The 26,257-nt window shown below is 33.3% G+C and overlaps 1 protein-coding gene across 2 annotated transcripts in view; it reads right to left on the bottom strand.

Moving 5' to 3' along the window:
- Girdin (protein girdin) overlaps positions 1–26,257 on the bottom strand; it is a 245,079-nt gene that overhangs the window by 100,632 nt on the left and 118,190 nt on the right. For both annotated transcript variants that reach the window (XM_089093322.1, XM_089093323.1), the window contains exons 9-13: positions 16,499–16,625; positions 13,014–13,143; positions 5,913–6,094; positions 3,523–3,675; positions 885–1,019 (exon numbers count right to left, since the gene is read on the bottom strand). In XM_089093322.1, coding sequence (XP_088949448.1) covers positions 885–1,019; positions 3,523–3,675; positions 5,913–6,094; positions 13,014–13,143; positions 16,499–16,625 — 727 coding nt within the window. The remainder of the gene's footprint in view (positions 1–884; positions 1,020–3,522; positions 3,676–5,912; positions 6,095–13,013; positions 13,144–16,498; positions 16,626–26,257) is intronic.

Here is a 26,257-nt window from a genome sequence, read left to right as displayed (position 1 = left end):
CGCAAAAGTGAATTTGTGAATGTAAATCATCTCGCTGCAAAATTCAAAATATTACATAAAGCTCTGGTAGTAAAGCAATATAATGCTAAAGTACTAAGGACGGTGAAAACGAAATCTAATTGTTTGAAATGCTTACCTGAAAATTTACACAGCCATAAATGCCTTAAAAAATAAGGAAAAATCAAGATTTCAATTTTCAATAAAAAAAAAAGGAAAAGAAAAAGAGCCCCTTGTGCAGTTTGAGTTTTCCCTTATGGCGGGCGTCAGATTAAAAAAAAAGTAAACATAAAAACGTTGTAAAATTTTGATACCCCAGTTTGGCTTATTTATTTTTCCGGTTTAACGTGGCAACAGCGACGAAGACGTAATACTGCCCTAAAAAATTCACAATTCTAAAATAAACAATAGAGAATTCTTAAGAAATCCCGGCATTCAGATTAATAGACCTAATATGAGTTCAAAGGAAAAAAAATGTTCTTATTGTGATGTACTTCGTAGTCAAAGCCTCAAGGAAAGGGATCAATATAAAAAGGAATTGCTCGCTTTTCTGGATACGATCCGAAGCTTTTTTTTTTATGAACTTTCATATTTTCCTAAACGTTGCTACTTCAATTGTGTAGTTATTCGATTTGGGAAATTTACTCTTTTTTGGCTCCAAACTACCATTTTTTGCACTTTTGTTATGAAACATATTTGTTATGAGAAAGCAAGATATGATGACTACAAATTTTATTTATACCCAGTTGATATTAATATTATATTGAATAATATTAATAATATCTTATAACTGTATTAAAAAGATTAAATAATAATAGTTAATAAATGGTACACACGAAATAATAATAAATGAACTGAATTAAATGGAACCAAAAAAAACATTATACCTGGCTCTGAAGTTGATGTGATGCAGAGGCCAGACTTTTGTTTTCGGCTTCAACTTCACGTAGTCTATCATTATTAGTTTTGTGCTGTCTTTCTCGGAGTGTCTCTACAGTTTCCTCCAGCTGAGCCTTCTCTGTCTGAAAAAAAATTCACTTCTTGGAAATTGACCAGGATTCATGGTTACACTTATATAAAAACAAAATTCGACTCGGCAATTACCACAAGAGAAGCGATGCAGAACAGAAGTAAATATAAGATTCACAGCAATTAAAGAAAAGGGCTGGATTTGGAAATATTAAGCATATAGCTCTTTTTATTAGGTTTATAAACTGGAATTCCTCTTGATTCTACTGTACGGTTAATTGGGGGGGAGGGGCAAGGGGAAGGGGTAAATGCTCAACAAGTTGCTCCTGAAATTGTTGGGCAATCCTTTTTTGAAATACATAAAAAAAAACTTCATTTAATGACTTATAGTTTTGGGTCGTTTTTGCAGGTGAAGGGGTCAACTCTTTTATCTTTATTTTTCTTTAAGATGAGTATTTTAAATACGTTGTAATGAAAGCAAAATTAGATATTCACAACGTATTTAAAAATTTTACATAGCTAAAGATTAACGTAACTTATCTTAGAAATTAACAAAAAACCAATTAGTATAAATGCAGCTCAGATCATTTGTCTCATTCCCTAATTCCAACACTATGCCTCCTTCTAATTACTTAATATTTGGAATTGGTACATCGCGGTTGTTAAAAAACAAAGCAGTAACTTTAGTGAATTTTAGGTGTTTTTTTTTTTTTTTTTTTTTTTTTTTTTTTTTTTTTTTGTTAATAATAATAATGATATTGGTGAATTTGTATGGCTCCTGGGAGTGATGATTATGAATATGATTGCAAATTAAATGAAAATGTTAAGGCTTAAGGTTTTTGGTGCTGTTTTGGGACTGTGATATAGATAAGTTATTATTTTTTTCGTTTTTTTTTTTATTGTTTTGTTATGTTATTATATTTTCGCCACCCCCTTGGACAAGTTTTTACTTCTTGGGGTGGCCACTAAACTTATGTTAAATTGTTTGTTTGTTTAGAATAAATCTCTCTCTCTTTCTAACGGTTTTAGGTCTCATAAACTGGGGGGCCAAAGTATACTAAAATTACAATTGCCACAACTTTGTAGTCAATTAAGTACCTTAATGGGAATGTAAAAGTATAAAATAAAAGGAAATCAATGACAGATGCCAGAAAAACTTGGGGGGGGGGGCAGCCGCCCCCACTTGGTGGTGGAAAAATACTAGTTTTAAAACCTGAATATCATGCAAAGCAAAAGTGCATATGTCACAATTCTTCCGCAAGTGAATTACTGTGCTCGTGGAAGCTTCAACACCCTTAGTTCAAAGACTAATCAGGATAACATTATGTCTTATACACCAAAATAAAGCCAGCTTATTTAGATTGGCGTATGTACATAAAACGACTTAAATAGGTTTCTTATTTAAATTTTAGAAAAAGAACTCTTCAAGCAACAATCTTAGCTGTCTCATTTCCGTTAACTTAAAACATTATGAAAAGTGAAATACTAACTTTGGCTTTTAGCATAACAATATCATTAATCTTCGCGGGTAATTTTAGTTTGGGTATACAATAGTACCCAAGGATAGTTCCCGGTGATATACTTCTAAAACCATCAACAGCCGTGAAAAATAATTTACGTCCATTCAACCCAAAGACCTTTCTAACAGCTTCTTGCCACATGGAAGCTATTTTAATGTTTCATCTACACTTACATTAACTCCGATCGAATTAATCTTGATCTGCAATCTTGGGTCTTGATCTACACAGTCCAGCTTTGAGAACAGCTTAGAAAACGACTTGGAAATTCATCTCAGATAAGTAAAAATGTGAGATACGACCTTGAGTCGTGGCAGCAATGCGATATTAATCAATATGAACTTTAAAAATACCTAAATCATCTGTTGAAGACATTTTCTCCATAAACATTATTCCTTAGACCACTTTTTATGCCGTCTGGAGTATTTATTACCGAGTTTCATCATGTATCGTTCACCTTGAATATAACTAAATCCTTAGTTTTAATTAATCCAAGATATTTATTTCATGGTAATCAATTAGCAGACAATTATCAAAGTCGAAGTTATAGATGCCAAAAGGAGCTCGGTCCACTAATGTATTTCTAATAAAAATAAAAGAGACAATCCTATATATGTAATGTTTAAACTTAGCTCGGCAACTTCCAAGTCGATACAATATTTATATTTCTTTTAAATGGTAAAAAAATATGTACATAAATAAAAGTCCATCTGGAGTTGTGAATATGGTTTAGTGAACTGACAAATTTTTAGGAGGAGTAGATTCAACCTTGAAATTTTAAGCCGAGGTCCGTCAACTTGCATGTAGCTTTAAGCGACAAGTCCAGTGTATTATTACTCCAGGTAAATTACTTTTACTTTTACTCCAGGTAAATAACTTTTACTCCAGGTAAATTACTATTAATCCGGGTAAATTACTCCAAGTTATAACCAGGTATATATTATCCAGGTAAATTACTCTCTCTTCTACGTTTGTAAATTCAGAAAGGAAATGTAAGTAACCTGCAGCATTTAAACAAGGAAATTGAATAGTAGCTTACCTGAAACTCTTCAAAGAGTCTGTCTTTTGATGCATTAAGTGTCTCCACTGTGGCTTCCAGCTTTTTAATCTGAGCCTTGGAGTCTTCTACTTGTACCTCATATTCAGAGATCCTTAGTTTTTCTTTTTGGGACGATTCCAAAAACTGGTTTACCTACAAAAAGAGGACACCAGTAATTCTAGAATTATTTCTAATTTATGTACTTGTTCCAGGAGATTACCTATTAGTAAGGAAAACATCGTGACGAAAGGGCAAAGTTGCCCTACGGCTCGAAAACTTATTTTGTAAAAAAAAAAAGAAGCAAAAAACAAAGAAATTAGAATCCTTTTCATGGACCTACCTATAGCCTACTTATCTGAAGCATGAATCGAATGTCTATAAAGCCTTTCATGTACTAGCATTTGAAAGAATGGGAACCAAAGACTACATGAGACGTGACTATATCAAATAAAAGTTGAATTAAATAATAAGTTGAATAAGTCATTAAATAAATTAGGTAATATAGTGCAATAACTAAAGGGGCACGGTGAAGCAGTTGAATCTCCTTAATCCTGAGCTTTGCTTTTATTATAGTATTTCTATTTTTAGAATTTCAATGTAACGGAAAGCCACACGTTGAATCGCCTGTTTTTAAAAGAGAACGTTTCTGTTTTTTGCAATAGGTATAGTTCCATTTTCTAATATTCTATTAGCCTTGAAGCCGTCAGTTTCGAGAGGTTTTGTTCATAATTCAACTTGATGCGGTGTTTGACTAACAATCATTAAAGAAATAAATATGTCATCTGCGCATGCGCATATTTATTTATTTATTTATTAGTACCAAAATACGGTAAGCTTTATCAAGCATGTGCCACTGCACATTTTAAATTTGCCGCTTGAATTATAGTGCAATAACAGTAATAAAGTACAATAACTAAACGGTTTGCATTAGATAAACACACTGTAGTCTTTGTAGTCACCCAACTGCCATGGTGAATAGCAACAGAAATACTAGTAAATTGAATTTCTTAGAAGGGCGATTTTTTTTCTCTTTAAGAGCTGCAATCGCGTTTATAAGAAACCTTTATATTGCGTATTATTTCAATATTCACCTTATTTTATTCTGTTTTACTAATAGTTTAAAGCGCTATTTGCTCTGAGCTTGCTAAATGTTACGCTAAACTTCAAAAGATACAAACTTATCAACAAAAAATTGTTAGTAAATAAAAATTTTTAAGCATCAACAGTGAATGTCATTTCTAAGGATAAAGCTTAGAGCATTTCTAAGAGATAAATACCAAGCTTTGAAGAAACTAAAAAACATTTATTAAATACATATTTACCGTATTTTTATCTTCGACTTCTGATATTGGTAATTACTAGATTAATATTGCAATATAGATTAATAGATTAATATTACATATTTACCGTATAGTTGATCTTCGACTTCTGATTTTGGTAATTACTAGATTAATATCCGAATTGAAACATGTTAGTTGTAAGTTTCATAAATTTAGCTTGATTTCCCCCAAAGTTGGTAGTTAGGAGTTTTTTGAGGTTACTAATTTTCAATAGGAGACGGGAACATAAAATCTGTTTTGGGGGCGTGTGTGGGTGTGGCTAGCTAATACGGAGGTTTCTACAAAAAATATATATATAATTTTTAAATGAAGCTGAATCCATAATCAGATACTACTACAAATTAGCAGAAACACAGATTTTGTAAGTAAAAACTGTCAATATAACTGACCAACTCAGGTTTTCTTTCGTATAGAATCTTTTTCCGTTTTTCCTATTCCCATTTTTCCTATTCAATAAGGTACCTTAGAGGATTTTGAAAAATATAGACCGAGGCTGTTTTACCTGGTGCTGTTCATATATCGAAATTTTCGGAATAAGCAGAAAAGAATTTCAGTTTAGACCATGAGTAGCTACATATGCTTTTTTGCATCTGACCTACATTGCAAACCACTAAAAAGAGACTTTTTCTTGAGGTATTTTGATCCAATCTAGCTATGTTTTCAGCTTACACTACTGAGTTCAAAGGCTGCTTCTTACCTCGAAGTTGCACTCGTCACATTTTAGGCTACAAGTTGTAAAAAAAACGGAGCTACACATTGTGAGAATTGAAGCCACGAATTAAAATGTTTGAAGACTGCGTGTAAGGTAAGTATTACGTATCCCTGATTGCGACATCGAAATTCCGTCTCGTTTCCTTGAAAATTCCTCTATTTTCGGATACTTACACCTGAATTGTGAAAATCAAAAACGGAAAGCACATATTCCTGACAAAAACTCTCAACAAGCGCTTTTCGCTCAGATAAAACTGAAAGCTTTCTGTTTTATTTCGCATATATCTTCCTGCCAAGATTACCAGAATATTTCAGATTAAAAAAAAGGAGGTTTTATACCTTCAAAGATAGTCTCTTATTTTCTTTTTCCAATTCAAGAATTTTGCTAGACGATTCCCTAAATGCTTCTTCTTTTAGATTTTCAATAGCTGCTACTAATTTTTGATTTTCAAGCTCCAATCGCCGTAACTTGGCAAGAGTATCGTTGGATAGTTGCTCACTTAAACTTGTGTTACCCGAATCTGAAAGATAAACCGCCTTCGTTAAAAAAAATTGTAAAAAGTATGTTTTACAGGATATATGTAAGTAAATGAACTAAAGCAGCAATATCTTCAGGTTTAAAATGATGCATCGTATCTTTATTTTAAGACAAGTAATATTTTAGACACTAAATTCAATAAATCATTGAAATTTGTATTCCTTCAACAGAAGTCGAAAGTTTCCGACTCTTTTTTTCTAGTGTGTGTGTGATTGCCGAGAAGTTTCCTTTGGCAACTGACAAATTAGAATATACTGACTTAGTTTGTGATTTAAAAATTGCAGAGAAATTTCCTTTGGCAACTGACAAATTAGAATATACTGACCATTAGTTTGTGATTTAAAAATTGATCTCGACAATGATTAAATATTTTATTCATAAATAAACTATCAAAAAAAGGTTTGAAAATTCAAAGAAACAAACCAAATCCGTTTGAAATCATGATTAATGTAACAGCGGAAATAAAGTATTTCAATTGGTTTAAGAATGTCAGTAATTACTGATTGTAAAATTATGTCGCTTATAAAATAATTATAATTACCAAAAATTGCTGGTGCAAAAAATTACTTTCTATGTTTTTGTTTAGTAGATATTACTATTTTCATTGCTCATCCTTTTCTTCTTTTTTATTAAGTAAATAATTTCTGAGACAGAAAACATTTTTTTTATCCCCAATAAAAATATCTAAGCAACAGAATTCTTTGCTAATGCCTTGCCCAACTTGAAGTTGTTAATCAACATATTACATTATGTTTACCCATTGTCATCATCCACTTATCAACATTTTATTTGCATTGTATTTATATTTGACGCTGTGTCATACAAACCGCAACACAAACATATAGAGATTTTATACTAAAAAAACAATCGGATGGAAAATAAAATTAATTAATTCCTTGAAACCAGTTACTATGATAGAAGAAAAAACAGTCCCGCTGTGAGGGCCTAGAGATTGGAGTGAATAAATAAAAGCTAAATGTGATATCGTTGCTTTACGCTTAAAGGTCGTATCTGACATTTTCACATGAATGAGGTAATTAGCGCGTAAATAAATTGAAACTGAATCATAATAAGTCGAATTTTTTTATTTATGGTAGAATTACTTGACATTATCCATGGATTAATAGGATAGAAGAAGGACACCATATTATTGTAAAATCTACTAGTACTAGATACCTAGGTGTTATTATTGATGAAAGCCTTAGTTTTAAAGACCATATTGCATCTGTTAGCAGCAAATTGTCTCGTAATATTGGTATTATTCGTAAACTTAGGTATCTTTTTCCGTGTGAAATTCTGAGAATGTCGTATTTTTCTATGGTTCACATATCTCATTTACTGTTGTATGGTTTGGTCGAAAACATTCGTAACTCGCCTCCAACCGCTCCGTGTAACGCAGAATATGGCAATTTGAGTTTTGTATGGTAATAAAGTTGACATATCTGTATCGGCGAGGCATCTTTACCACGAGAATAAAATTGTACCGTTTGCAGGAATATGCGTATTCTATAATGCTTTGTTTATGTTTAAATATTTAGCTTCGGAGTTACCATCATGATTTTCAGGAATGTTTAGTCGTGTGTCTACTATTCACGATCATTTGACACGATCTTCTCAGTTGGTGCGAAGACCAGCTATGGTCAAGGCTAGGTCGGTATTCAATTCGCCATGTTGTTCCGTTAGTTTGGGAGAGTTTGCCCGAGGATTTGAGGAATGTTGGGGGTTTGCAGGAATTTCTTAAACTGTTGTTTTGAACCATTGATTTGATGTGTATATTTTGGATGGATTATTCTAGGCCAGTTAAGTTAAGTTTTTGAGGAGGGTTTAGTTGCAGCTAAATATGATTATAAATATTATAATTTTGTTGGGTGCTGTTTGGAGGTTCGGTGATTTTCGGGTCCGGTAAGTTGAGGCCTAATTAGGATTTTTTTTTTTCTCTCTCTCTCTTTTTTATCTTGTTTTTTTTTGTTTATTGATTTATTAGGAGGGTTTTCTTCCGCACAAGCTTGCTTCAGGGAATCGATGATGCATACTTTATTTTTTAAATAAACCTAGTGTTACTTACTGTTCATTGCCAAAAACCGTTTGCTAAGCTGTTCTCGAATGGAGGATCAGAAGGATTTCGCAAATCAGGAGAACTGAAATGTGATTGAAGATAAATCCGCATACTGATCTTTCCCCTGCAATGCAGTTCAGTAAACGGTTTTTGGCAATTATTTCAGAGGTTTGAAAATGTCTGATACGACCTTTAGACGTAACAGCAAAAATATAATCATTTAGCAGCACGTCCTTGCAAGTTCCTTCTGTGTGCTGCTCATCCAACTTGATTCATTTTGTAATGTGCTGATAGCGCTGTAAAGTGTTACGTGCTGATAGCATTTTGATTAATGATAGAGCATTATTATCACTACTAGTAGTGCAAGACTTCCACAACATATTTTGGGTCTCTGGTATTTTTTATCCATATACTGTCTTACAACAAAAATATCGATAAGAATTATTCAAGAAAAAAAAGATACAATTTGGATTTTATTTTTGACCATAAAATAATTGACCACATCCTTTCTCTTACAGACAAAATGGGCAGATATCTGCTCTCTTCACGAATGGATAGGTCAAATGAAAATAAGATCATGTACTTGAAACGTTTACTCAATTTCCCAACACAAATTTTTGATGCTTACTCGTATTTCCCACTTCAATATTTTTGAAAACCTTAAAAGCTATCAAGTCGGATTATTTGGCATCCTAAAGGTTGACGATATCCAATGACATTGCAAGGGCGGAGATTAACCAATCCAAGCACGGGCGGAGCGTTATCAATCCAATTCATATGACTTTGCACGACATTGCGCGGGTGGGCGAGATTTGTTAGATAACCAATGTAATTGAGGAACACATCAGCCCATGTATTTTGCTAGGAGTGAGATATAGGTTGAAACCTAATAGATACTATGTGTTCCTAATATCGTCCTTTATAAAGCAACTCCTTTCTAGAAAAAAAAAAGATTCCCTTTCATGGATAAACTTAACTCGAAGGGTATTTTCAAGACTACAGTAGGGAAAATAACTTCAATCGCCAGGATCATTATACGAACTGAATCTCAGTCTAATTTACAAAATTATCTAGCTTCAATCCAAATATGAAGACTTGTCAGTGAGGTTTATCAGGTTTTTAAAGAGTTCAGTCAATTAAACGTTTCGACACCTTAAAGCGAAATTGTCCTACTATTTCGAAGCAGGTTCCAAGAAAAACGACATTAAAGATGTTGAACGCTTCATTGTCTATTTAATAAATAATGTCACTTTAATTTTTTTTTTTTTTTTTTTTTTTTTTTTTTTTTTTTTTTTTGCAGTTAATGATTGTGAAAACAAAAGAAGCGGAATAGGATAATTTTGATCGTAGGATAGTTTCACTCGTAGGATAACCTCGTTCTCAGGAAAACAGCTGACGTGTCGATTAGGATAAATCTGAATTTTGTGTTGCTAAGCAATAGAAGACACCACTGAGTCCTCAGATATACCATTCAAAAGAGCGGAAAAAATCATGCAAAATGGCAGAAAATCTCAGAAATTTTGGTTCCTTACGGAATAGGATAATTTTGCTGTCAGGTCGCGATTTAGCGACCTGAAAAAAAAATATTAATACTTTCATAATAATAAAAAAAAAAGAGGTAAAGAATGCAGCATTGGGCTTTACAGTCCATACCGGCGGTGCTGATCTCCGTTTCTTGGCCCTTCGGCCAGGAAGTGCAATGGGGGGTTGGGGGTCAGCCATCCTGTGCGTTCACACAGCCTTCCTATTTACCTTCCTCAGATTTCTCCAGGTACACATCTAAAGCTGGATCGACTCTGGATGAGCTTATAGTCACGCCCCTGGCCCCCTTCCCAAACCAAATAGTTGGGTAGACTAGGATTTGAACCCTCACCCTCTCGGTCAAAGGATCGTAAACGCAGCGCACCAATCCACTCGGCTAGGATAATAATGATGACAACGAAAAAAAATGATTAAAAAACTCATAAAAATAAAAAAAAAACGAATGTGAATATTATCCTTAAAAAAATCTAGTTTTAGAAATCTCTAGAAATAGTCTACGGGAAACCTCTATTTTTAATCAGAACTCAAAAACATACAAAAAACAGAAACAAACTGAAAAACAGACTTCGTCAGCCTTGTGCACAACCTTGTGGCCATCAGTAACTATTGTTCGTCACAATAAGTAATGTTTTACCAGTGACTGGTATGCAAAAACTGCTAACTTATCTGCCATAATTAACAGATAGAATACTAGGAAAAGGATTACGATATATGTTTTGCTAATTAGATATTTGCGCAACTATCTTTGAAACTGCATACGAATTTTTAAGATATTTTCAAAACCTTTAAAATGGACAGCCATACCTAACAAATTTGTAAGATACATAGTTGTTTTTTTTTAGACCGCACTGTATTTCCATTTATAATTCAGATACAATAAAAATATAAGGAGGGGTTGAGCTTTTAATTAAGAAGGGGAAAAAATACCGGAATATATATATATATATATATATATATATATATATATATATATATATATATATATATATATATATATATATATATATATATATATATATATATATATATATATATATATATTATATATGTATATACATATATATATATATGTATATATATATATATATATATATATATATATATATATATATATATATATATATTCAGACATCCATATATCATTTGAATCAAATAATTATTATGTCTCATAACGAAGCTGTACTCTCTGTGTGCTTGAAAGGATGAGAAGGACGAACTAAAGGCCTTTATTCGTCAATATTTCTAATATGTTCGTGGTTATGTTCTCGGAGATTGCGTTTTGCGCTGTAAAAAAATTTTTTCAAGGCTCTGACTATTTTTTGTATATTCTGGCAACACTGGGTCGTCTAGTGAACTCAATTGTCAGTGTTTCACCGTCACAAGATTTCATTTTTTTTTTTATTTACTAATTAAACAATTATTATACGTAATACGATATTTTATATATTTATTTGATTTTGGGTTCATAATAATTTTTAGCCATGGATCATTATCAAGATTTGTTAAAGAATGGTAGAAAAAAATCGTCCGAAATGCTTTCCAGTGTCGACAATTTTATAACTGAGAGAAATCATTCCAAAACGTTTACTGCGAAAATTTTTGTAGATCACTTAAAAGCGCTAGAAACACAGTTCTGTAAATATTTTATATTAAGTATTGATTTTAAAAAGGTAGCTTGGATTCAAAATCTGTTTTAGATTGGCTTAAATGAGATTGATAACCTGTCACTTAAAGCTCAAGAGGAATCGGCTGAGCTTTCGAGTGACTCAAACTTAAAAGTAGAGTTTCCAAAACCGCCTTTGACTGAATTCAGGATCAGAACTTGAACTGCCAACAATTGCTGATATGGCGTTAAATGTTCTTCTACTATTAAACACTAAATATTTATGTTAAGTTACCTTCTCAGCTTTAATACATATTAAATTTCGGTATTGTTCGTCGGTAAAAAATGTTCAAGAGGTCATACGTCCAGCAGCATCAAACATTCCACCAAGGTTTAATTTGGTATGCAATAAGAGAAAACAAGCATATCCATCTCATTACATTTTTTCCTTTAATTTAAATTTAATACTTACCACTCAACGCCTGCAATCGAATATACGACTGCGAGTAAACTAAGACATTCACAGAATTCCCTTTTATCTATTTTACTGAAAAAGAACGCAATTTTTATGAAAAATAGGGCATATAATTTTCGTAACTAAATAAATACGATTTTGCAACTTTTTGTGCAATTTTTAATTTCAGATTTTTGTATGTTTCTAAGCAAAATTCTAGTAATATATGTTTTCAGATGTACATGTATATTATTACCTAATAAATAAAGCATCAAGAAAAAATTATTAATCTTTTTGATTTACATTTATATGAGGTCATCAGGAAACTAGGAATCATAAATGGGGTCGTGAATTAAAAAAGTTTAAGAAACCCTGCAAACGGTTAAAACATGCAAAAAACAGCAAACAGATAAGAAAAGCACAATTTAAACATTTTTTTTCTTTTGTTGTATAATGTTTTTCATCCCTTTATGATTTTCTTGTGCGTGTTAATGTTTAGTCTTTTTTTTTCAACATTCTTGTTTTTTGATAAAAGCTTCTGGGTGTGAAGTCGAAATATTCGTGCCTTCATTAACATATATAAGTTTTTCAACATTTTCTAACAGGCTTAACTACAGACTTACCTGTTATTACATGTTTTCGTTTCATTTAAATTATATTTACCAGATAAAACTGGAAAATTGGATAGGCTATACTTTAACTTACTTAAGAGTAAGGTAAGTTCTATCTATACGGATTGAAGTAGTTCCTGGTGACTTCAACAAACTCTAATTTACTCAACTTTTTAATTTCTATTTAGGGAAGACAGAAACTATATAAACATCAGTTATGCTATGAGAAGAACATTCAATCTCGGGTCTGATAAAGCAATTAGCCACGACGCGTAGTTACATCACTAAAAAGCCTGGGGACGGTGTTATTTAGACCCCATCCTCAACCTCCCCAACAATAAAATAAATCATACAAAAAAATATTTAGCCAGAGATAAATGAACAGCACCTTTGAGAGGTATGGCGCTTGTTGATTTAAATGTGCGAACAAACAAAACTGTTGTCGGAGCTAAGGATAAGTTAAAAATATTCCAATAAGCTGCGCATTCAACAATTGCTGACGTAGACAATACTTCTACAATAATTAGACCTCCTAATACTAATAATTAATAATAATTAGACCTCCTTCCTAATTAGGGTAACTAATAATTAGACCACCTTCCTTTGAATACTTAAATCAGAAAAGAGATACATTACCCGACTTAATTTTAAGTATGTCCATTTCTGTCATTTGTGCTGACTCAGTTAAGCTCATCTTAGAGAAGAGAGTAAGATGGGCATTCTCTTCCATTAGTTCATGAATCTTCTCACGTTCAGCGTCCCGTTCCTGTAAGAGAAATAAATCCTTTGGTAAATAGGAAGGGAAGAGATGAAGAAGAAATCAATGTGAGACAGCTGCCAAGTCCGAGTGGCATGAGGTTCTACTTTAAAGCTAATTCAATATTAAACGCTGATGAACAGTAATAACATAAATCACAAAGACAGTCAGGGAGGGAGAGAGTGAAAAAATAAGAGGAGGACACCGTGATGGGAGTAGCGAGGAGGAAGAGAGGTAAAAGGAAGTTACAATTCAAATGCATTCATCAAAATGATGATTAGTTGCGTCTGGCCCCTATGTTAGAAATCCCAGGTTGGGGAAAAGAATACGTTCGTTTATAAATAACTAAAATAAAAAAAAAGTGGGATCGGAAATGGTCAGATTTAAGTCATTGCAAAAAGCTTACTCAAACACAAGGTGATTTTTAATATAAGGTGAAGTATACACGCAATTCGGCACAAAAGCGCAAATAACCGTTTCTCCATCTGACATAGAGAAAGAGCGGTAAGAAAAATTAGGCTCATACACCAAAGACCTTTACACCTTTTGTGAATAAATAAATTTTGTGAAGTAAATTTTCCTGATCAACACTAAGGCTTAACCTCCCAACATTTCCATGTAAGCAATAGGACGACTTCAAGCAACCTGACATTCACCTGCCACCATCTACCTATTTTAATCATCTATCCAATCACAAAGCGACTATACAGACAAAGAAAAAAATTGAAAGCAAGTATAAAGACAACATGAAGACAAAAAGTATATATGTCAAAGAATTGAAAATAAAAAATGCATGGTACCACATAGAATGTGCAGTAGTAAAGTGAGCAAAGTCCTTTTCTGTCATTTTGAAAGTGTCGATGCCCTGAAGTAGCTAAAATCGGATATTTTTAGTGCAATTGGGGACCAAATCGTCGCAAAAGTAATCAGGCTTCTTACAAAAAATTGACTTTGCAATTTAAACTGGTCTTACAAATCGCCATAAAAAAAATTATTATACAATTAATCCGCAGTCAATTAAATTAGAAAAAATCTATCTTGGAAATTACTTTACTGGATTTCGATCCCATTCATAGGTAAAACTTCTACATATTAACACAAATCTTATTTTACTAGCGAACTCCTATTTTAGAATAAAGAAAATATTAGTTTTGTAAACAATAATACTACTGAAATTAAACAATTCAATAGCTTGTTAAATGAACAGCGACTGAAAACCAGTCTCTCCCATAAAGGGTATCTGACCTTGTAAAAAAAAAATATCTCACAGTGCTTTATAATTTGTTGCCAATAAAACTTTTGAAATACATAAAATATTACTGTACATTCTTTGTCCCGGTAAATGTATTAAAAGAAGCTAGCTATAAGGAAAAAACTAACTTTTGCTTTTAATTCTCTATGCAACCCGTTCGTAATTTTTTTGAGAAAACAAACAAATTTATTATAATTAAACTGAACGTCTTTTAAGTCGCATTACATCTAGAGCCATTCATGGTGTTGGTAGTGCCAGGGGAAATATTAATTACAGCCCCCTCCCTCTCCTGAGTCAAATATAAGCCAAAAATTCCAAATCAAAGTGAAAAATTGATCAAAGTGGGCAATCCCCCAGCCGCAGCAACCAACCCCCCCCCCACCCCCAGATCTAGTGCCATGGACAGCTGACCCGGTTATTCCCTCCCCCCCCCATAGGAACAGTTCTGATTACATCTAAATTTCAACAAAATCAGTGCACTAACTTTTTTATTCTAAAAGAGTGCGTAAAGTACATTTTACGGAAATTATGTCAGAAGGGGGCAAACCTTAATAATTTAGGGTGGCTCTGTTGGAGAAAATATAGTTCATTTTTAATGTGACTCCAAATTATTTAACATTTTATATAGGATAACATTTGATATTCTCTTGATCCCCAGGCCTCATTCTGTTTTCTTTTTCTTCTCTAAATTAAGGCCCTGAAATAGAAAAGAAGTACATCTTCATGGTTATAAATTCAAGGGACATCTTTTTAGTTTCTTTCGAAATAACATGTTTCCCTTTTATCATTTTTAATCTTGTTTTCAACAGGCCTCTGTTTAAAGAATAACTAATGAGCGTAGCGCTTTATTGTTGGCAACTATTGACCTGAAATATTGAACTTGATGATAATCCCAAACAAGGGACTCTGGTGATCCAGAACCACCCACCCCCTTCTCCTCCACCCAAACAAACTCTGGAAAAGTATATGCTGACTCACGCCCAACCAGGGATTAATTAGGAAATAATTCTAAATGATTAAACATTTATAATTAGGATCGAAGAATGAATTGCATAAACCAGAACAAACTAGGTACATGCTTAAAAACAGTGTTTAGTTTCGACCAAAGTTGATACATGAAGGTTTAGACCCTATCGATTACTCCGAGGCTTATTTTACAATAAAGAAAAACCAAAACACACTAAGTACATATTCATAAACAGTGCTTACATTTCCCAGATGTTATATTTAAGGATTACAGAGATGGTTTATTTCAAACTTGAGGCTAATGTTGCAAATAAAAATTTTCATGATAGAAAAAAAAAAATTAATTCCATTCCACTTACGATACGCATCTTACATTTTATCAAAAACCCGATTTATGTAAGGATTTTCAATTTGCATTAGTGACGGGTCCAAGGTCGGCCCCTTGAGCATGTACTCTCTCTAGCACAACGTGGCCCGTCTCAATTTTACTTATACGGAGATACTGTACCTCTGTTGGTCAAAGTTCGTTCAAAAATTACTCATAAAGCAAAATTGATACCCCCCCCCCCCCTTTGGGGGATTTAAGGTTCGCTGCACAATTATTTATGGTAATATATACTTATTTTTAGTTTGGCTTCAATGTTCATTGTCATTTCTGTTGGTTTAAGGCTTCATTTCTTCATTCTTATTAACTTCTGGTATTAATTTTTATATGAACTACTTTCTTTCTGCTTGTCCTGATTTTTAAATTCGCTCTTTGCTAACCACGGAAAAAATTGTTTTTTAACTTTTTTCTCCTGAAAAGTAGCACATATTTAAAGTTTGACTAAAATGTTCAATAACTATAACGAAGGGCGTAACTACCTGCGATCCTTCGGTTAAAAACAACAGCGGGCGCCCAAATTTATAGAGATGTTTGCACATACCAGTAATCAGGGTTTTAATTATAGTGTATGTTTTATCTTAATTTGATACAATTGAAAATGTATAAATTAAATTTCTTGGAATTTCAAACGAGATACATATTTTAAAAATGGATGTACGCTGACACAATGAGCGATACATAGTTTAAATGGATCCCTGGATAACCATTGGCAGTAAAATGTCTCTTTAAACCTACATAGTCGAAATTTTAAACCCACTTACCAAAACCAAGTTATTTATTTGGGTTTTATACTTCAAGATATCTCCTTCCAATTCCGAAAGCTGTTCCACTCTTTTCCTAGAATTTTCCAACTGAGTTTCAAGCATTTCCTTCGTCTCCTCTAATATTCTAGAATGAGATAGAAATATCATAGCATTATAAAATAATATGTTTGTATCCTGAAGAACTATTTCCACAACTGTTAAAGAAAGACCTCATTTTTCCGTCATGACTTTGCATTGCTTCTCAAAATTCTTCAATGCTTTTTCTTTTTTTTTTCCTTTCTTTTTTTTTGCGCGCTCCACCCTAGCTGAGGCCCCAATTGGCCTCTGTTTTCTTAAACATTAAACAGTTTTGACCATTGTGAATATACCAACAAGAAACATTATGTTCCATTTATTGCTGAGTAAAAAACTACTTTAGTGGGGATAGAACCGTTAGAAGCCTAAGGGAATCCCAACTGAAAGTAATTGGAGGGATCGGAATTGCAAGCAGTTCCATGTATAATATTAAATTTTAATGGCTTTAAAAAACAAATAACACAGATGTGCAAGAACTCCTTACTAACTGCTTTAAAAAGATGTCGTAAGAAAATGAGTAAACTACAATATCGAACGTGCTAATTGGCCCGAACACCCCTTAGTTGCATGCTATACCACTTGTGCTTCATGACACAAGGTTAGAAATGTTTTCTTAAACATTAAACAGTTTTGACCATTGTGAATATACCAACAAGAAACAATATGTTCCATTTATTGCTGAGTAAAAAATCTACTTTAGTGAGGGTAAAACTGTTAGAAGCCTAAGGGAATCCCAACTGAAAGTAATTACGGGGATCGGAATTGCAGGCAGTTCGAAGCATAATATTAAATTTTTATGGCTTTAAAAAACAAATAACACAGACGTGCAAGAACTCCTCACTAACTGCATCCATCCTTTAAAAAGATGTCGTAAGAAAATGAGTAAACTACAATATCGAACGTGCTAACTGGCCCGAACACCCCTTAGTTGCATGCTATACCACTTGTGCTTCATGACAAACGGTTAGAAATGTCATCTGAGATAAGTTACCAAAGTTCATTCCATTTGACATAAATTTATTTTTCAACACTCAGTAAACAAGGCATGCAGCAAGTGTTATTTGCTCTAGATTCCTCTATGATATTCAGTAACAGTGTTTGCTCCCAAGCATTTTCTGGTTCTACTAGACAATGAACAAAAAAGATGTAATCTTCTTCTTTTATATTGTTATTTTCCTCGTTTCAAATAATAAAATTGGGAAGTAATAGTAACCAAACTGTATTTATTCAATTTTAAAGGGCGAGTAATTTTAATTTTCAAGACGGAGAATAGCGATACAAGAAAAGCAGCTTTTCTGTAACATCAAGCAAAGAATTTAATCTTTACGGCAATTTTTACAGCACCTATGAGCTCTCCATAGGTTTCAATTCAGAAAAGGGAAATAAGAATCTCCAGCTCGGTAAAACAAAGCTGTTTTCCATTTGTTTGTTTTCTCAGAAATTTGCTGAGATATTCTGAACTGAAACAAACCGTCCCAGTTGAGCAGCGATGCTTAGTCGGGAAATAATCCGCAAAAATTGAACATCATTTTCTTACAATGTAAATGCGTAAACAAGTGAAAAAACACTAGCACAAAATGAGCACTTGCTGTGCATTATTAAGAAAATGTGTTTGATGACTGTGAGGAGCGCCTGCGTCGCAAAAATAGAGAATTTGTACTTAATCAAAACAAGTAGATCTAAACAAGAAAATGGTTTACATTCGATATATATCACGTATTTTTGCTACTTCTGAACTCAGTAGAAAGATTTAATTTGGTTGAATTTTCGGCAGAAGTTCTGAAAGACTAGCTAAAAAAATTCAGACGGAACATAATTTCCACAGAAAACTTTGCGAAAGCTACAATAGAATGTTTCCATTTTTGTTCAGAAATTTTTCCCAGAAAAAGCCGAAACGGAGAATGGCTCAAAATTCACTTAATACATCCATGAGGTTACAATTTTAGCAATAATTACTGAACAAATATCAGCTTAGTAAATGGAAATAAAAACCGTTGACATGGCAGCCATCATAGATTTTGTCAATACAGAAGAAAAGAGAATCAGGGCAACATGACAATCCTTTTTTGCATTTAAACCATTCAATTTATGCTGAAGATCCAGTCTACTAAATTTGTAAACTTAAGAAGCTTTAGAAGGACAGTGTATATAGCAAACCTAAGGTCATGGAATTAAATTTCTTCAGAAATCTTAATGATTATATCATCTCATGCAGACTCATCAATTTAGTTCTGATTTACCATCCTTTGAGTCAGATTGGATTTAAGCTTGGTGAAATTAGAACATGGCAACAACAGTGACACAAAGAAGGGTGTACATATTAGTAGAAACCTAGCGAAAAGCAATCCGCTCCCAAACTAAGAGAAATTAAACAAAAATTAAGAGCTAAAGATCGAGTATAGTCAAATGAATTATTTTATACTAACAATTAATTAGAATAACTTTTTCCACAAAATAAGTTTTTCAAAAAAAGTAAAGAAGTCCATTAAACCAATAATGAACAAAAATAGAATCAAACAATCTACCAAGCATACAACTACGACAAATCAGTAGCAACACATAAATGAAACCAAAAACAAACAGAAATTAAAATAAATAACAGAGTAAAACTCACAACGAGCAGAAATTAATATGAGTAGGGTTCTAAACCCCAAGCTTTCTATAAGCCAGAATATAATCTGTACTTATTGAAAAAAATTCAAATGAATTTACAGAAAAAAATGTGCATTTTTCAGTTTAATATTCATATGCTGATATTTATTCCTTAAAATCTTAATTAATTTTTGATTTCTTAAAGTTATGAAAGTGAAAACATTTAAAAGAATTTTTTCAGTAAAGTACAAATTATATTCTGGCTTTTAGAAAGCTTGGGGTTTAGAACAATACTAATATTAATTTTTGTTCATTTTGAGTTTGACTCTGTTGTTTGTTTTAATTTCTGTTTGTTTTGGGTCTTATTTATTTATTGATACTGATTTGTTGTAGTTGTATGCTTGGTAGATTATTTGATTCTATTTTTGTTAATTTTTGGTTTAATGGAGTTCTTTGCTTAAAAAAAAAAAAAACTTTTTTTGTGGAGAAAATTTTTTAATTAATTTCTGTTCGTACTATATTGGAATATTTTTTTTTCAGGGAGAATGACTGAGCCTCTTCTAAAGTTAAACAACCATCCCTTCCATAAAAAACCTTAAACACGCCCTGGGCATAACTTACAACCTTTGCCCCTGATCTCTGGGGTTTGCTTCGACCCCAAAAGCCTTGTTATATGATATTTAGACTATTTTGAATAGAATAGCTATTGCTATCTCAAAATTTCTAATAGAAGCATTTCAGGACAATACGACGTGTGTGTATGGAGGGGGTAGCTGCCCTCCGATCACTTTGACTCTTAAAAAGAGCACTAGGGCATCTGATCACCAATCATCCAATGAGCCCCCTTCGAAGTTCATATGACCACACTTTCTCTAAAAACCCTATATGTCCCAAGGGGAATACTTACAACCCTTGCCTTTAGGGCTAGGGGAATTTTTTATCCTCAAAGGCATAATTTACAGAACTTTCTGATACGCTAAAAAAATTACTATCTAAAAATTTTGATTGGAAGTGTTAGGAGAAATGATGGGCGTAGCGGGAGGGGCATTTGCCCTCTAATCACTTTTGACTTTAAAAAAAAGCCACTAGTCCTCTCAATTTCCAATCGAATGAGTCCTTTTTGAAGCCTCTACGACAAAACTTTCTATAAAAACCTTATATGCCCTCGGGGCATAAGTTTACGACCCTTGTCCTGAGGGCTATGGGGGGGGGGGACAGTTGTCATCCTCAAAGACATAATTTCCAAACCTTTCACTTACGTTGAACAAAATGTTCATATCAAAATGTTGATCGAAAATGTTTGGGGAAATGATGGGCGTGGGAGGGGGATTCTGGCTCCGATTACTTTCGATTATTAAAAAGGGCACTAGCTCTTTCAATTTCCAATCGAATGAGCCCTTTTTAAAGTTTCTACGACAACACTTTCTCTAAAAACCTTATATGCCTCAAGGGCATAACTAACCCATACTCTGAGGGGTATGGAGGGTTGTCATCCTCAAAGACCTAACTTCTAGAACTTCCAACTACATCGAAAAAAATAGTTATCTCAAAATTTCGATTGGATGTGGTTGGAGAAATGGTGGGCGCAAGGGGGGAGGGGGTAGTTGCCCTCCAATCACTTTCTACTATTAAAAAAGGCACTGTCATCCTCAAAGACCTAATTTCCAGAACTTTCAACTACGTTGAACAAAATGGCAATTTCAAAATTTTCATTGGGTATGTTTGGGGAAATGATGGGCGTGCGAGGGAGGTTAGTTGCCCTCCAATCACTTATGAATGTTAAAAAGGGCACTAGCCCTTTCAATTTCCAATTGAATGAGGTATTTTTAAAGTTTCTACGAAAACACTTCCTATAAATACCTTATATGCCCCCAGGACATAAATTACAACCCTTGCCCTGAGGGGTTTGGACGGTTTGCCATCCTCAAAGACATAGTTTCCAGAACTTTCAACTACGTTGAACAAAATGGCTATCTCAAAATTTTGATTGGATGTGTTTGGGGAAATGGTGGGCGTGAGAGGGGGTTAGTGTCTCTCCAATCACTTTCGACTATTAAACAGGGCACTAGCCCTTTCAATTTCCAATCGAATGAGCTCTTTTTGAAGTTCCTAAGACAACACTTTCTATAAAAACCTTATAAGCCCCCAGGGCATAACTTATAACACTTGCCCTGAGGGCTCTGAGGGGGTTATCATCTTCAAAGACCTAATTTCCAAGATGTTCAACTACGTTGAACAAAATGGATAACTCAAAATTTTTATTGGATGTGCTTGGGGTAATGGTGGGCGTGAGAGGGGGGTTAGTTGCCCTTCAATTATTTTCAACTATTAAAAAGGGCACTAGCCCTTTAAATTTCCAATCGAGTGAACGGTTTTTTAAGTTTTTACGACAATGTTTTCTATAAAAGCCTTATATGCCCCCAGGGCATAACTTAGAACCCTTGTCCTGAGGGCTGTGGGGGGAGTGTCATCTTCAAAACACATAATTACCAAACCCTTCAACTACGTTGAACAAAATGTCTATCTCAAAATTTTGATTGGGGGTGTTTGGAGAAATGGTGGGCGTGAGAGGGGGGTTAGTTGCCCTCCAATCACTTTCGACTATTTAAAGGGAACTATCCCTTTCGTTTTCCAATCTAATGAGCCTTTTTTGAAGTTTCTACGACAACGCTTTCTATAAAAACTTATACGTCCCTAGGGCATAACAATCTAATATATATATATATATATATATATATATATATATATATATATATATATATATATATATATATATATATATATTGTGTGTTATGTGTGTTATATATATATATTGTATATATATATATATATATATATATATATATATGTATATATATATATATATATATATATATATATATATATATATATATATATATATATATATATATATATATATATATATATATATATATATATATATATATATATATATATATATATATATATATATATATATATATATATATATATATATATATATATATATATATATATATATATATATATATATATATATATATATATATATATATATATATATATATATATATATATATATATATATATATATTAGTAGAGAGGGGTCTTATACTCGTGTCCCTCACCACTGCTGACAACTACAACTTTTTTAACACCATATATTGACACGATAACCCCGTGTTTGATGGTTTTCTCAGTGAGAATGAAAAATCAGATGAAATTATCACTTTAAAAAAAATTAATATTTACACCTGTATGGGTGTTTTGATGGATGGTTATGTGGGTTGTTCGATTTATTTGATGTTTTTCTCGGATGTCAACATCAAATTATGGATGTTTTATGGTTTTTGTCAGTGAGAATTTGAAAAACATGAATTTTCTCACATTTATGTCTGTTTTCATGGATGTTTAATGGTTTTTGTCAGTGAGAATTTGAAAAACATTGACTTTGTCACATTTATGGATGTCAACAGCAATTCATGTCTGTTTTATGGTTTTCTCAGTGAGAATGAAAAAACAGGAATTTTCTCACTTGGAAAAACATGAATTTTGTCACATTTATGGATGTTTTATGGTTTTTGTCAGTGAGAATTTGAAAAACAGGAATTTTCTCACTTGGAAAAACATGAATTTTGTCGCATTTATGGATGTCAACAGCAATTCATGTCTGTTTTATGGTTTTCTCAGTGAGAATGAAAAAACAGGAACTTTCTCACTTGGAAAACCATAAACCACGTGGTCATGTCACGAGTAGCACCTGTAAACTTGATTTACATAATCGCTAGGGGGAATTATTGATCCACGAAGGGTGAATTAGGAAACATTAAGGATTATTTAATCTTTAGGCCTGTCACTAGTAGCACCTGTGAACTTGATTTACATAATCGCTAGGGGAAATTATTGATTCACAAAGGGGAGAATTAAGAAACATTAAGGCTTCTTTAATCTTAGGTCTGAGGGATAAACGTTCTTTAGGACAGAGAGAAAAATTAATATTCTATTTTCAAATAGGGCTTCATTGATCTTTAGTGTCAGGAATTATAATTGACATCACTTGTTATCTTGGAATTATGCGGGAGTCTAAAGAGATAGAAATTCTATTTTTAAATACGGCTTCACGGAGCTTTAAGTCGGAGAGGTAAATTGATATTCTAACGAAACCCTAATAGTTTAGCTAGGAAAATTTATGAGATGAAGAGATTAACGTAGGAAAGGGTTTCCTAGAAATTTGAAATGCGTTAGCACAGAGATGCCATACAAAAGGAACACGCTGACATTACGTTTAGGGATTATTTGGGCGAAACGGTTTTATCCATTTTATGGGATTATTTCGGCGAAACCGTTAGAGACATTTTGAAAGAAGATTTTAGAAAGGGTTTTAGAAGAGGTTTTGAGTGTGGTCGTTATAATACACAAGTTCCATTTGAACAGTGTTGTGAGCTCCTCTACCCCAACCCCAAAGGATTCCGATCCCCCACCACAACCCCGAAGGAAGCCCCCGGTACTCAAAGGCCCCCCAAGCTCCCATAGAGCCCCAACCCCCAAACGCCCTCCTCAGACCCTCAAAGACCCTCCTCTGGTCCTCAAAGGACCCCCGGACCCCCAAAGGGTACCCCGGACCCCAAAGGGCACCCCGGACCACAAAGGGCACCCCGGACCCCAAAGGCCCTCCCCCGGTCCTCAAAGGGCCCCCCCCCGGCCCCAAAGGGCCCCCCTCCCTCTTCCTCCCTCCTCCCCTTCCCCTCCCCTCCTCCTCCTCCTCCTCCCCCTCCTCCTCCTCCCTCCTCCCCCTCCTCCTCCCACCTCCCCTCCCCTCATCCCTCCTCCTCCTCCTCCCACCTCCCCCCCTCCCCTCCCCCTATTTTTTATACTTTTTTGTGCATTGAGACACAGAACGACCCCCTGCCCCCGGCCCCTCCCCCTCCAAAGGTCTGATTTTTTCAAAGTTCATTTTGAATTTCTTTCATTGAAATGCAAGAGTTGGATTATTTCAGCTGTGTTTCGTTATGGTTTACCGTTTCACAGTTACATTTTCTTGATTTTTCAAAGTTCATTTTGAATTTCTTTCGTTGAAATGCAAGAGTTGGAATATTTCAGTAGTGTGATATTGTAGTTTACCATGTCACATTTAAAGTACCTTAATTTTTCAAAGTTAATTTTGAATTTCTTTCATTGAAATGCAAGAGTTTGAATATTTCACTAGTGTTGGGTTGGGGTTTACCGTGTCACAGTTACATTGTCTTTATTTTTCAAAGTTACTTTTGAATTTCTTTCCTTGAAATTCAAGTGTTGGAATATTTCACTAGTGTTTGGTTGTGATTTACCTTGTCATAGCTACATTTTCATGATTTTTCAAAGTTCATTTTGAATTTCTTTCTTTGAAATGCTAGAGTTGTAATATTTCAGTAGTGTTTGGTAGTGGTTTACCTTGTCACAGATACATTTTCTTGATTTTTCAAAGTTCATTTTGAATTTCTTTCGTTGAAATGCAAGAGTTGGAATATTTCAGTAGTGTATGTTTGTGGTGTACCTTCTCATAGTTAAATTTTCTTGATTTTTCAATGTTCATTTTGAATTTCTTTCAATGAAATGCAAGAGTTGGAATATTTCAGTAGTGTGATGTTGTGGTTTACCTTGTCACAGTTACATTTTCTTGATTTTTAATAGTTCATTTTGAATTTCTTTCTTTGAAATGCAAGAGTTGGAATATTTCAGTAGTGTTTGGTTGTGGTTTACCTTGTCACAGTTACATTTTCTTGATTATTCAAAGTTCTTTTTGAATTTCATTCGTTGAAATGCAAGAGTTGGAATATTTCAGTAGTGTTTGGTTGTGGTTTACCTTGTCATAGATAAATATTCATTATTTTACAATGTTAATTTGAATTTCTTTCGTTTAATTGCAAGAGTTGGAATATTTCAGTAGTGTTTGGTTGTGGGTTACCTTGTCACAGTTACATTTTCTTGATTTTTCAAAGTTCATTTTGAATTTCTTTCATTGAAATGCAAGAGTTGGAATATTTCACTAGTGTTTGGTTGTGGTTTACCATGTCACAGTTACATTATCTTAATTTTTCAAAGTTCATTTTGAATTTCTTTCTTTGAAATGCAAGAGTTGGAATATTTCACTAGTGTTTGGTTGCAGTTTACCATGTCAAAGTTACAGTGTCTTGATTTTTCAAAGTTCATTGTGAATTTCTTTCTTTGAAATGCAAGAGTTGGACTATTTCAGTAGTGTTTGGTCGTGGTTTACCTTGTCACAGTTACATTCTCTTAATTTTTCAAAGTTCATTTTGAATTTCTTTCGTTGAAATGCAAGAGTTGGAATATTTCACTAGTGTTTGGTTGCGGTTTACCATGTCACAGTTACATTTTCCTGATTTTTCAAAGTTTATTTTGAATTTCTTTCTTTGAAATGCAAGAGTTGGAATATTTCACTAGTGTTTGGTTGTGGTTTACCATGTCACAGTTACATTTTCCTTATTTTTCAAAGTTTATTTTGAATTTCTTTCATTGAAATGCAAGAGTTGGAATATTTCACTAGTGTTTGGTTGTGGTTTACCATGTCACAGTTACATTTTCCTGATTTTTCAAAGTTTATTTTGAATTTCTTTCATTGAAATGCAAGAGTTGGAATATTTCAGTAGTGTTTGGTTGTGGTTTACCTTGTCACAGTTACATTTTCCTGATTTTTCAAAGTTTATATTGAATTTCTTACATTGAAATGCAAGAGTTGGAATATTTCAGTACTATGATGTTGTGGTTTACCATGTCACAGTTACATTTTCTTGATTTTTCAAAGTTCATTTTGATTTTCTTACATTGAAATTCAATAGTTGGAATATTTAAGTAGTGTTTGTTTGTGGTTTAAATTTTCAAAGTTACATTTTATTGATTATTCAAAGTTCCTTTTGAATTTCATTCGTTGAAATGCAAGAGTTGGAATATTTCAGTAGTGTTTGGTTGTGGTTTACCTTGTCAGAGATACATTTTCATGATTTTTCAAAGTTCATTTTGAATTTCTGTCGTTGAAATGCAAGAGTTGTAATATTTCAGTAGTGTTTGGTAGTGGTTTAACTTGTCACAGTT

This window comes from Artemia sp. Qi Xiang Cuo, chromosome 8 (assembly GCF_049724085.1).
Source record: "Artemia sp. Qi Xiang Cuo chromosome 8, ASM4972408v1, whole genome shotgun sequence".
NCBI classification, from domain to species: domain Eukaryota; kingdom Metazoa; phylum Arthropoda; class Branchiopoda; order Anostraca; family Artemiidae; genus Artemia; species Artemia sp. Qi Xiang Cuo.
The sequence above is the reverse complement of the archived record's forward strand: the minus strand, read 5'-3'. Positions and strand labels throughout refer to the sequence as shown.